This window comes from Pipistrellus kuhlii, unplaced genomic scaffold (assembly GCF_014108245.1).
Source record: "Pipistrellus kuhlii isolate mPipKuh1 unplaced genomic scaffold, mPipKuh1.p scaffold_m20_p_16, whole genome shotgun sequence".
NCBI lineage: Eukaryota > Metazoa > Chordata > Mammalia > Chiroptera > Vespertilionidae > Pipistrellus > Pipistrellus kuhlii.
This window is the reverse complement of record NW_023425471.1, coordinates 17228319-17242444: the sequence shown is the minus strand read 5'-3', so window position 1 is coordinate 17242444 and position 14126 is coordinate 17228319. Positions and strand designations below refer to the sequence as shown.

At 37.5% G+C, this 14126-nt stretch overlaps 1 protein-coding gene across 4 annotated transcripts in view; it reads left to right on the top strand.

The window, feature by feature from the left end:
- DMD (dystrophin) overlaps positions 1-14126 on the top strand; it is a 1962662-nt gene that overhangs the window by 231409 nt on the left and 1717127 nt on the right. For all 4 annotated transcript variants that reach the window (XM_045582357.1, XM_045582356.1, XM_045582355.1 and 1 more), the window contains one exon: positions 3702-3874. In XM_045582357.1, the coding sequence (XP_045438313.1) occupies positions 3714-3874 (161 nt within the window). In that variant the 5' untranslated portion in view covers positions 3702-3713. The remainder of the gene's footprint in view (positions 1-3701; positions 3875-14126) is intronic.

Genomic DNA, 14126 nt, shown 5'->3' with positions numbered 1-14126 from the left:
ATCAGTGCAAATCTATCACCACCACTGAGCCAGTATCTATTGATTCTGACTCAGTTCAGCATAGGTCACTAGATACACATCCAGCAATCGCTGTACATGGCTGTATATGGCGGTTGTGTACTTTATGACTTTAATGATTAGAAAAGTTATGTATCTTTCATAACTATTTGACCTAATTTTCACTGAGTAACTGGCTAAATTAGCAACTCGGAAAGAAATTAAGAAAACTGGATAATCCTGCCTTAACTAATTTAGATATGGAGGGATGGTAACAAGTAAATGTAAAGATTTCACATCATTACCACGTTTACAAAACATCATCTCAAATCCTTTTCAAGTATTTTAAAGTTAGACTTAATATCCTAATTTTTGCATTGAATCTTTATAAAAAGATAACTATCGTTGTAGATGTTAAAATATGTATTTCTCCTAAGGGCATTTGTTAACTTCTGCATGGTTGAAGAAGCAAAATAAAATATCATATTTAGTATACACAATAAATATTCATCATACAATCAAATGGTGGTGGTACAGAGACTTTACTCTGACCAAAAGAAAAGCCCTTGTTGGTAAAACCTAACCACATTTACTTCTCTACTTCCTTCAAGTATGTAATAAGGGGCCTAAATTATACCAATATAAAGAAGTAATCTAGTAATTATTCCCATAATAGAATATGTAGATGGTTTGTTCTATGAGGTGTCACTGCTTTCTTGGAATCTAGAAAAAAATGTTTAGAATGGATTTTGGCATCAGATTAGGAAGAAGAATGAAACTGATATACAACCACCTGCAGAATGACATTTGCTTTGCACAAAGCCTAGAAGAAAATGTTCAGAAAATACTAAAAAATACAAGCAAGAGTCTGGCCTTTTTCTCCTTTGGTCACGTCTTGGTTTCCACTTCAGTTTTGGTGGAGGGAAGGGAAAGGGGAATAGGGAGCAAGACCCAGCCGGCAGCTGTTGCTTCGCCTGCATGGGGGTCCCCAGATTTTGACTTAGAGCCACCTGAATCCTCCTGTCTGCAGGCTGTGCCCCCCCTGGCTGTGTGTTCTGTCTAGTTTGCCCCCATCCCGCCACAAGGGATGTCCGGTCTGCTGTCGATTTTTTTTGTCCTCCACCCGGCATTCTCAGCGGCCACCTTCCTTCTGGCCGCTCCTATTCCCGCCCCATCCTCTACTTCTTGTTTGCTCAGCCAATAAGCTGATTGGCACGTGTTGCGTGCTTCGTGCGTGGCACGTGGCGGCAGTTGTGCTTGCCCGTGATGGACCTCAGTCGCCATAGCATCCCTCATGTATTCGGCCATCTCCGTTGCCAGGCAGCCAGGGTATTAGGCTGCTTTGCCGCCACTGTACTTACATTTGACTTCCGTCTGCTTTTGAATGCCGCGGCTTAATTCCTCCAGCGAGGGGACTCCGCAGGGGAGACCATAGCTGATGAGGTGGAAGGACAGGATTAGGACTGGCGGTAAGGAGCTACAGGCCATCCCACTCCTGCACTTTGTGGCCCAGGGATCTCTTGTGTTGATAAGGTTGATTCTCAGAGAGCAGCAGCTGCTGTTGCTGAGGAGCTGGTCTCAGCCCCCAGGGGATGTTCCTGGACCCAGCACATAGGGCAGTGCCCCTCAGCCTGGCATTAGCGAACCCCCCTGCATGTGAGGTCATCTTGAATGTTCTGCACCACCTTTTCGTATTTGCCCTCAGAGATCATAAGCCCTTAAGGTTCTGCCAAAAAACAAGCAGCAGGGGACAAAGCCGATAAAGCCTTCGGGAGTGGGGATGGGGAGGGACATGTAAGAAATTACCACAGGGCCAACCTGCCAGACCCCCTGTTTTTTTCTTTTCTTTCTTTTTTCCCTCCATTTGGTGCCTCTATTCATGCCAGGCACTTGGTCAACAGTGACCCTTGCAAAGCTCTTTTGTTCAGGGGATACCAGTCCCCTCTTCATTCCCAGGCAGGGAGAAAACGGACCTTTGCCCTCCCATTTAGGAGAGAGCGGGTCTCAGTACCCCTAATGGACTCCTCACACCCTTGGAGACTATGGTTTTCAGTGAAATGACTATTCTGGGCCTAAGACTGTTTAATAGAAAAGCTCCTAGATTTGCTGATCAGGTCCAAAGTATCAAAGGTATCAAATAATGAAATAACAGTGAGAATGTCCAGGGTAACCAAACCCTCTCTTTCCCTGGGGGCCCTCCAGCAGGTGAGAGGTCTTTCAGCTCAGGATAATGTGCTTCTATACCCAGAGCAGGTCTCCTAACCACTTCCCAAAAGGTGAGATGTGTCTTCTATGTTCACCTGAAGACCTATGCTGTGCATGTATCCTCAATGGGATTATGTAACTTTATATTTTTTATATACAAAAGCAGCTTCCTAAATGGCATTTTCTGCGGCCTCACAAATGAGCCAGAGTTCTGGACCCATGCTTTGGGCATTTTGTAACCTTTCTACTCTCATATGTGAATTTTTTATGTTGAAAAAGGGCATAAAAGTTTAAACCAGACTGACCACCACAAACAAATCACCACAAAACAAAATAAAGGTGACACATACACAGCTTTTAGAGATAAATATTCTTTTCTTTTGACGATTTCTTTATTCTTTATTTTAAATAGGCAAAGTCATTTCTATCTTTTTTCCACTTTGGTCAGTAAACATAACTTGCATTATTTTAAGTTATAGTCTAAACCTAAGGGATTTATCTTACTATAGTATAGTTTTTCCTTTGATTCTTATAATAACCTTGTATGTATAGTTAAAGAAACAGAGGTCTAAAATGGTTAAGTTGCCCACTTAACACAATTCATTAATAGCAAAGGCAAAATTTAAATCTAGGCTTTTAAAAAAGTAAGCCCAGCCTGGCTGGTGTGCTCAATGGTTGAGCATCGACCTATGAACCAAGAGGTCATGGTTGGGTTCAATTCCAGGTCAGGGCACTTGCCAGGGTGATGGGCCCTAACCCCAGTCTGGGGTATGCAGGAGGCAGCTTATTAATGATTCTCTCTCATCATTGATGTTATTATCTCTCTCCCTCTCCATTGTTCTCTGAAATCAACTTACAAAATAAAATTAAAAAGTCAGACCATTCTTTTAGCCACTGTGTTATTCTTCTTATCCTAGAACCACTAATATATCTTAAGTCCTTGATTAACACGTCTAATGTTTTATACATTTCCTTTTCTAGCATATCTACTGAAAGTGAGAAAATGATCAGTTCTAAAAATTAATAGTTTAATATGGCAGAATCCAGAATTGATGTTAGCCATACTCAACCAATAGGTATATCACAGATACTAGCAAATTATAAGAGACTACTAATTAGAATGAACTGGTAGAATCTATATTTCTTATTACTAATCAACTCTAAAGTTCCCGTTGTTTTTTAAAAATATATTTATATTGATTTCAAAGAGGAAGGGAGAGGGGGAGAGTCACGGAAATATGAATGATAAGAGAGAATCATTCATCAGCTGCCTCCTGCACACCCCCTTCTAGGGACCGAGTCCACAGCCCGCGTTTGTGCCCTTGACAGGAATCAAACCCAGGACTCTATTCCGCAGGCTGACACACTATCCCTTGAGCCAAACCAGCTAGGGCAAGTTCCCATTATTTATTACTGAAGATAAGAACATTCAAATATAAATTTGTGTGGTTCTTGTTCAGGGAATGCATTTTCTTATGAAAATTTCTTTCCACACATAGGTAAAAAATGTAATGAAAAATATCATGGCTGGATTGCAACAAACCAACAGTGAAAAGATTCTCCTGAGCTGGGTCCGACAATCAACTCGTAATTATCCACAGGTTAATGTCATTAACTTCACCACCAGCTGGTCTGACGGTCTGGCTTTGAATGCTCTCATCCACAGTCATAGGTAAGGAGACTGCTGAGCCATTAAATAATTTTTATAAGTATTGGGTTAGAGACTGATATTTTTTTCTCCAATGTGGTTCCAGATCATTTCCCACTATGCAATGTGTTATGTGTGTTGACCATATTTATATAACCATGCACTGGAATGCACTGAATAAGAATATTTATTGTGTTGTTTATGATATATAATTTACCTGTTGATTAAATGACCCGAGCACGCATATGGTTATGGTGGAGGAGAGGATCAACATATTTGAAATAGGAAATCTACGAGAAAAACAAGGTTATTTCCTGACTTTGCTAAGAATGCAGTTTGTTTTTTGATACAAATAATGTGTTAGTATGAGTTCAAACTATAGAGCTAAAAATGGTTCCATATCTCATGTGAGTGGCTGTAGTAAAATTAATTATCATCATCAAATTAATAATTATAAAAAGAAACAGTTTTCTTATCTCTACACGGTTAGATAGCAAATACCATAAGGCCCTGTATATTTTTTTATATTTCAGGGTTAAAAGAGACTCTGAGCAGCTTAGCAGTCAAACCACAGTTAATTTTATGACTCAGGGCTGAGAATATCAAAAGAAATAATTGCTCTGGAATAGCAAAGCTACTGGTATTAAACAAGGGAGGGAGGGAGGGAGGGAGGGAGGGAGAGAGAGAGAGAGAGAGAGAGAGAGAGAGAGAGAGAGAGTTCTTCTGTGGATCTTCATAAAAAGTGGAAGGAGACTTGGGTAGCGCATACACAATACAACATGCAGATGATTTATTATAGGAAAATAATAATTCAGTGTAATTTAGTGAACCAAATGTATTATTTTTAAGTCACAGTCTAAACCTAGAGGATTTAACTCTATTCCATACAATAGTATATATTCTAAGATAAAAAAAATACTTGTTTGAATTTTCTTATATAAAGGAGCTCAGTAAATGAATGAAAAACAGTTAAAAAAAAAAAGCAAAACAACATAGTAAGTACATATATATGCATTCATATATGTTGTCATATAATATTGAAATATATATTACCTGTATAATACATTTACTCTAAGGAATATCTACTTTGGTTTTCCTACATCTATCTGTTTTACCAAGCCCAATCCCCAGGGTCAAAACATTGCTTTATTAACTATGTTTGAAATGCCACTGGACTGTGCTTTCCCTAATTTTCAATACAGCTTAACTTTCTTTTCCTATGCCAGTCTTGCTTCTAGAAAAGTCCAGAGTATAAATTTTCTTCAAGGTACAGCTCAATCCAAAGAGCAAAGGCTCTCTAAATAAACATCTTTGTTGGGTATCTTGCTCCAGCTGGGTTTAATTAACCCCATTCAGGGTGAGTTTTCAGGTGAAGGATTCAGCAACCTGATTTTCCAGAGGAGGCAGGCTCCCACTCAATGAGTATGTTAAGCAATATCAACACCTTTGTTTTTCATAAATATAACATAACGAAAAATTTTCCACAGCTTCAGTACAGCCTTATAAGAAAGGATAGAGATGTTCATTCTGCATAAGTCAGCACTCATTTATGCAGCCACATGCTTCCAGTAAGGGCCTGAACATATTGATCTTGTACACATTTGCAGTGAATAGAAATAGCAAGGATCAGGTCATGCGGTCCTTGTTGGCTCTTTAACATTTTCTTTTCAAGTGGAAGGCTTCAATCCTGCAAGCATGTTCACACACTGCATTTGTTCATATTATACCTCATGAATTCTGAATGTTTGTAAACAATACAGTAAAAATATCCAGATTGCCCTCTGGGTCAGTCCCTAACCCACTCTTTCTCTGGCAAAATATCTTCATTTATATATTCTTTCCTGTCATGTTGAATGAATCAACCATAGCTACCTTTGTATGAAAAACCGTTACTTTTCAAGAGCTTTCTCACAGTTGATAATACTCTTTCATGAATCATCTCCTTTTTGTCTCTGACAGATATTCATATTGTTTAAGAAAAAAATGGTTGAACTTTATTTTCCAAGGTTACTGCCATTGGTTTACTTAGAAATGTCATGAGGTGTCCTGATTTCAATGATTGAGTGACTAAGCTATATAGTACAAAGGTATGCACTTAATATAAAACATTAGGGATAGGTAAAGAGCTTTTCGGTTAGAAGATTTGTGGGTTGATATATATTTAAGGATAAGTTTTATCTTAATATGTAGGAAATTAAAAGTATTATCTTAAGTACAAAGTCCAAGACAGTGTCATTAAAAGGAAGCTACATTTTACTTTTATGGGAAAAATCAAATGATAATTGATTAGAAATATGCTCAAATTATGCAGATAAATTGCTGTAAATTAAAGTTTCAATTAGGTATTCTTCCTAATTGCTTATTGTACTTTGTTACCATAGAGTAAACACAGCATATGGTTGTTTTTTTAAATTTGTTCTTGTTTAAAGTATTACATATAATATTACATATGTCTCATTTTTCCTCTGCCTGGCCATCCCACTCCTCTAGCACATATCCTTACCCCCGTCGTGTCTGTATCCATTGGTTATGCTTATGTGTGTGCATACAATTCCTTTGGTTGGTCTCTTACCACCCCCCCACCTCCCCTGCCTTTGTTCTGAAATTTGATGGTCTGTTCAATGCTTCTCTGTCTCTGGAACTATTTTTGTCCATCAGTTTATATTGTTCATTATATTCCACAAATGAGTGAAATCATGTGATATTTATCTTTCTCACAGTTGATAATACTCTTTCATGAATCATCTTCTTTTTGTCTCTGAAGATATTCATATTGTTTATCCATGAAAAAAAGGTTGAACTTTATTTTCCAAGGTTATTGCCATTGGTATACTTAGAAATGTCATGAGGTGTCCTGATTTCAATAATTGAGTGACTAAGCTATATAGTACAAAGGTATAGTACTAAGCTTTATAGTACAAAGTTATGCACTTAATTATCTTTGGCTTATTTCACTTAGCATAATGCTCTCCATGTTCAGTCATTCTGATGCAGATGCTAATAGTTCTTTCTTTTTTCTAGCAATGTAGTATTCTGTTGCATAGATATACCATAGTTCTTTAATCCAGTCATCTGCTGATGGGCACTTAGGCTGTTTCCAAATCTTAGCTATTGTAAATTGTGCTTCTGTGAACATAGGGGTACGTATGTCATTTCTGATTGGTGTTTCTGATTTCTTGGGATATATTCATAAAAGTAGGATTACTGAGTCAAATGGGAGTTCCATTTTTAATTTTTTTAGGGAACTCCATACTGATCTCTACAGTGGCTACACCAGTCTACATTTCCACCAACAGTGCACAAGTGTTCCTTTTTCTCCACATCCTCATAAGCACATGTCATTTGTTAATTTGTTGATGATAGCCATTCTGACAGGTGTGAGTGAGATTGTGTATTATTGTCATTTTGATTTGCATCTCTCAGATGATTAGCAACCTTGAGCATGTTTTCATGTCTCTTGGCTTTCTGTATGTCCATTTTAGAAGGTATTTATTTAAATCCATTGCCCATTTTTTTGATTGGATTGTTTATCTTTCTTTTGTTCAGAAGTATTTGTTTCCTGTAGATTTTGGAGATGAGGCCATTATTGGATATAACATTGGCAAATATGTTCTCCCAAAAAGTGGGCTTTCTTTTTTGTTTTGTTGATGGTTTCTTTTGCTGTGCAGAAGCTTTTTATTTTGATGCAGTCCCATTTGTTTATTTTCTCCTTAGTTTCCTTTATCCTAGGAGCTTTATCAGTAAAGATATTGCTACAACATGCGCCATATATTTTGCTGTCTATGGATTCTTCTAAGATTTTTACAGTTTCCTATCTTATGTTTAAGTCCTTTTTCCATTTTGAGTTTATTTTTGTGTATTGTATAAGTTGGTTGTCTAGTTTCATTTCCCCCCATGTATCTGTCCAATTTTCCTAGAACCATTTGTTGAAAAGACTGTCTTGATTCCTTTTTACACTCTTTCCTCCTTTGTCAAATATTAATTAAGCATAATGGCTTTGGTCAGTTTCTGGTTTCTCTGCTCTGCTCCATTGGTCTGTATATCTGTTCTTGTGCCATTACTAGGCATCTTTGAGAACAGTGGCTTTGTAATATAGCTTGATATCTGATATTGTGATCCCTCCCATTTTGTTCTTTCTCAATTGAGATCACTGCAACTATTAGGGGTCTTATTTTATTCCAGATTAATTTTTGGAGAGTTTGTTGGTATTTTATTGGGGATTGCATTAAATCTATAGATTGCTTTGGGTAGTATAGACATTTTAATTATGTTGATTCTACCAATCCATGAACATGGTATATTCTTCCATTTTTTTATGTCTTCCTCTATCTCCTTTTTTCAGTGTCCTATAGTTTTCTGAGCACAGATCTTTTACCTCCTTAGTTAAGTTTATTCCTAGGTATCTTAATTTTTTTGGTGCAATAGTAAAGGGGATTGTTCTTTTTCCCCCCTCTTTCTGTGAGTTCGTTATTGGTGTATAAAAAAGCCATAGATTCCTGGCTGTTAATTTTGCATCCTGCTACTTTGCCAAATTTATTTATTAAAATTAGTATAATAGTTTTTTTTAATGAAGTCTTTAGGGTTTTCCATGTACAATATTACTATATCATCTGTAAATAATGACAGTTTTATGTCTTTTCCAATTTGGTTGCCTTTTATTTCTTGTATGATTGCCATGGCTAGCACTTCTAGTATTATGTCGAACAGCAGTGGTGAGAGTGGGCATCCTTGTCTAGTTCCTGTTCTGAGGAATGGTTTTAGTTTTTGCCATTGAGTATGATGTCGGCTGTAGGTTTGTTATATAGGGCTTTTATTATGTTGAGGTATGACTCCTCTATTCCTGCTTTGCTGCTAGTTTTTTTTTATCAAGAAAGGGTGTTGAGACCTAACTGGTTTGGCTCAATGGATAGAGTGACGGCCTGTGGATTGAAAGGTCCCAAGTTCAGTTTCAGTCAAGGGCAAGTACCTTGTTTGTGGGCACACCCCTAGTAGGGTGTGTGCAGGAGGCAGCTGAATTGATGTTTCTCTCATCAATGTTTCTAACTCTCTATCCCTCTCCCTTCCTCTCTGTAAGAAACTCAATAAAATATATTAAAAAGAAGGAAGGGTGTTGGATTTTGTCATATGCTTTTTCTGCATCAATTGATAGGATTGTGTGACTTTTATCTCTCAAATTGTTTATGTCATGTATCACGGTTTTTATTTGCAGATGTTGTACCAACCTTGCATCTCTGGAAAGAACTCCTGCTTGATAATAGTGTATGATCTTTCTAATGTAATGCTGAATCTAATTTGCTAGAATTTTGTTGAGCATTTTAGCATCTGTGTCTATCAGAGATATTTGCCTGTAGTTCTCTTTCTTTGTAGTGTCTTTATCTGGTTTTGGGATTAAGGTAATACTGCCTTTCTAAAGAGAGCTTGGAAGTGTTCCTTCCTCTGGATTTTTTTTTTTTTAATAGTCTGAGGAGGAAATGTTTTAGTTCTTCTTTAATATTTGGTAAAAATCCCCTGTGAAGCTGTCTGGCCCAGGGTTTTTGTTTGCTTGATGTTTTTTGATTACTGCTTCAGTTTTCTCCATAGTTATCAGCCTATTCAGATTTTTTGATTCTTCCTTATTGAGTTTTGGAAGATCATATTTTTTAAGGAATATGTCCATTTCTTCTAGGTTGACCAGTTTGTTGGAATATAGTTGTTCATAGTATTATTTTTTTACAATCCTTTGTATTTTTGTTGTTATTTCGCCTCTTTTATTTCTGATTTCATTTCGGTCCTCTCTCTTTTCTTCTTGGTGACCCTGACTAGAGGTTCATCAATCTTGTTTATCTTTTCAAAGAAACAGCTCTTGGTTTTATTGATCTTTTTGTTTTGTTTTGTTTTGTTTTGGTCTCTATGTCATTTATTTCTGCTCTGATGTTTATTATTTTCTTCCTTCTGCTCACTCTGTGGTTTTCTTGTTGCTCTCTTTCTAATTTTTTAAGTTGTAGAGTTTGATAATTTATTACCAGTTTTTCTTGTTTTTTGAGGTAAGCCTGTAATGCTGTAAACTTCTCTCAGGACTGTTTTCACTGTGTCCCATATATTTTAGATTGTTGTGTTTTCATTGTCATTTGTTTCCAGGATGTTTTTAATTTCTTCCTCGATCTCTGTGGTAACCCAATCATATACAATAACAAAAGAAAATATGCAAATTAACTAAATGACCAAACAGCAGAATGACCATCTGGGCGACCTTCCAGATGATGACGCTATGATATCCATTGAGGCCAGGCAAGGCGGGTGCAATGTGATTTGTCTCCCCATGATCACCCTGTAGAAGGAGGCCCATGCCACTGGCCAGCAGGGCAATTGATCAATCGGGGGGCTCCATGATTGCTTCAAAGAGGTAGGCCCAGACTACCTGTAGGTGGCACTGGAGCAAGTGGGTGGGGCCTCCCTCTGCAGGGGCAATCCATTGAGGAGCCCCTGGGTGGGTGAGGCCTACCTCTTTGGGGTATTCCATAGCGGGGCTCCCAGACTGTGAGAGGGCACACAGGCCAGGCTGAGGAACTCCCTCCCTGAGTGCATGAATTTCGTAAACTGGGCCTGTAGTTGTTTAATAATGTGCTATTTAGCCTCCAAGTGTTTGAATTTTTTTTATTGTTTTTATCGTAGTTTATTTCTAACATTATGCCATTGTGATCTGAGAAGATGCTTAATATGTTTTACATCTTCCTGAATTTGAAGAGACCTTCTCTGTGTCCCAATATGTGGTCTGTCTTTGAAAATGTTTCATGTGCACTTGAGAAGAATGTATATTCTATAGTTTTGGGGTGAATTGTTCTGAAGATGTTGATTAAGTTGGTCTGATATAGTGAGTTGTTAAGAATTGATGATTTTTTGCTGATTTTTGTCTAGAGGATTTACCTAGTGATGTCAATGGGGTACTAAAGTCCCCTACTACGATTATATCGCTGCCAATCTCTCCCTTCATATCTTCCAGAAGTTTGTTTTTTTTAAAATATATTTTGGTGCTCCTACATTGGGTGCATGTATGTTTACTAGAGTTATATCCTCTTGTTGTATCGATCCCTTTAGTATTATGAAGTGGCCTTCCTTATTTCTTGTTATGGCTTTCATTTTGAGGTCTATTTTGTCAGATATAAGTATTGTTACCCAGCTTTTTTTTTCATTTCCATTTGTATGAAAAATATTATTCTATCCCTTCACTTTCAGTCTGTGTGAGCCCTTTTTTCTGAGGTTTCTCTTGTAGACAGCATATATATGGGTCATGTATTCTTATCCATTCAGCTACTATGTGTCTTTTGATTGGAGCATTTAATGCATTTACACAGCACATGGTTTTAAAAGTAAGTCATATAAAAACATGGATGGACCTAGAGGATATTAAGCTAAATTAAATAATTAAGACAGAGAAAGACAAATATCATATAATTTAACTTATGTGTGGAATCTAAAGAATAAGAAAAATAAACAAACAAAATAGACATAGACTCAGAGATACAGAGAACAGACTGATGGTTGCCTGATGGGAAGGGAGTGGTTAGAAGTATGGGTAAAAGGTGAGATATTACTATTTTGTAACTACCAGTGCACAAATTGGTAGTTACAAAATACTTAGGGTGATGTTAAACATAGCATAAAGAAGAGAGTAAATAATATTGTAATAATTATGTATAGTACAAGGTGGGTACTAGATTTATTTGGGGGATCACTTTTTAAAAAATAATTACTGATTGAATGACTTTCAGAGGGAGAAGAAGGGAGAGAGAGAGGAAAAAAAAAAGAAACATTGCTTTGTTGTTTCACTTAGTTATGCGCTCATTGGTTGATTCTTCTATGTGCCCTGACCCGGGATTGAGTCCACAAGCTTGGCTTATGTGGATGATGCTCTAACCAACTGAGCTATCCAGCAACGGTTGGGAATCACTGTTTAAATTATATCGATATAAGTGCCTAACTATTATGCTATACAAGTGAAACTAATCTATAATAATAAAAGCATAATATGCTAGTTAGACCAGACAGCTGAATGACATTCCAGATGTCTTTCCGGATGAAGCCACATTGGCAGGGGCCAAGGTGGAGGCGGTTAGGGGTGATCAGGCAGGCAGGTGAGCAGTTAGAGGTGATCAGGCAGGCAGGCAAGCAGTTAGGAACCAGCGGTCCTGGATTGCGAGAGGGTACAGCTGGGCTGAGAAACCCCCTCCCTGTGCACAAATTTTGTACACAAATTTAGTATAAAATAATATTGAATGTCAACTGCAATTGAAAAATTAAAAAAGGAAAAAATAAAAGAGCAATCCCATAAAACAAAATATATACAACAAAATAAAAGTAAGTCAGATAGCCGAAACCAGTTTGGCTGAGTCAGATAGTAGAGAGTGGGATAAAGGAAAAAATCAAGCAAAAGAACAGTCCCATAAAATAAAATATGTACAGCAAAAAAATGTAAGTCAGATAGAAGAGAGTGGGGTAAAGGAAAAAATCAAGCAAATTGTGTCTTCATGACCCTAACCCTACCCCATTACATTTTACTTCCTAGAAGTGGTCCCTACTTTTATTCTGTCTGATGGTCATAATTATGTAATTCTATTTCTTAATTAGTTGATTTCTGACAGTATATGTATTTCCTCCTTAATACAAAGCTGCAAACCAGTAGTAATTTTTTTTTTCTAATAGCAATTTTAGATTGTAATAAAGAGCGTTTATTTGAGCAAAAGGAGCTCTAATTCTGGAGACACAGATTAAGGTAGCAACCTAAATTGTGCTCCACTAAGACAAAGGTGGGGGGCTCTACCTTTTATGGCACAAGTTTCCACATAGCTTCTCAATTAGATCTGTTTTATATAAATGGCAAATATAAATTGTGCAGTTCTGCTTGGACAAGGCAGGTCTCAGTCCTTGGTAGAAAGACAAAACTAGGGATTCCCTGTAGTGTTGAATATGGTGAAAAAAATTGGCCATACTGGGGAAGCTGAAAGTTCAGTATGAGAAGCCCCTGTCAGTAATTGTCTGCTAGAATCATTATTTATACTAGGGGTGTCGAACTCAATCAGAGAAGGGGCCAAAATCTATTGTACTTCCTCCTCTTTTCTTCTCTCCACCTTCCATTTTATAAAATTATATATCACTAGAGGCCTGGTGCATGAAGTTCTTGCACAGGTAGGGTCCCTAGGCCTGACCAATGATCAGGTCCAATCTGTGGGGAGACCAGTGGGGTGATCAGGGTCCCCACATGCACCTGCCTTGGGTTGGTGCCATCTAATGGCAGACCCCAGCCCCCTGCCCCCCCCCACTGCCAGTTGCTGTCTTTGGGGCAGCCAGTGGGGCAATCGGGACCCCTGCTTGCACCAGCCTTGGCCTGGCACTGCCTGCTCACCTGTAACACCATCAAGCCCTGGTCCCACTCTCCTTGGAGCACACCAGGGGCCTCCACTGCCACCCGCTGCCAGCACCACATTGTCAAAACCCACTATGTTCTGTGTCATCCCCTGGTGGTCTGGGCATGTCTAACTCCTGGTTGTAGGACTCTTTCTTGTGGGGACAAGTTGCATATTAGCCTTTTATTATATAGGATTCTTGAATCAACAATGTTTCTAACCTTTATATATGTTCTGTAAGTATAGATATTCTAGCTTGAGTTGAAAATATCTTATTGTTCTATAAATATAACTAACCATAGAACAAAGTAATATAAGTTAATGTTTTTAAACAATTATTATTTTATGGGCAGCCTTCTAAGTAAAATATACCATATATTTCTTATGATGTAAATACAGTGACTAGCCCCATTTTACAAATTGGAAAACTAAGGCATATAGAAGTGATTTCTTTAAGACAATTTGGGTGGTGGAATTAGGATTTGATTTATAGAGGACTTTGCTTATCTACTAGTCTATGTTGTATAATTCAATGTTTCCTCAAAATACTGGTAATCTTTAATTACATTTCCAATACTTATGAATTATGGTCTAGGTTAGCATGGGCAGGTACGTGGCTTTCCCCTACAGTTGGTTAATTTTACAATTCTTCATACATTTGAAAACTATAGTTATGTAAAATGTTAATTACTGATGAGTTTTAACTGTTTAAAACAATTAATTGGAATAATTTTAATTCTAGAAGAAGCCTCAAAGGCCATTTCATACAATTCATTCTTTTTCAAATGAAAATACTGAAGTTCAAATAGATTACATGACTTAGATAAGTTCTTGCTTACATGTTCAGTTAGTGGCCAAGGAGAAGGGGGAGGGAATCAAGAGAAGAGTGTTAGAAT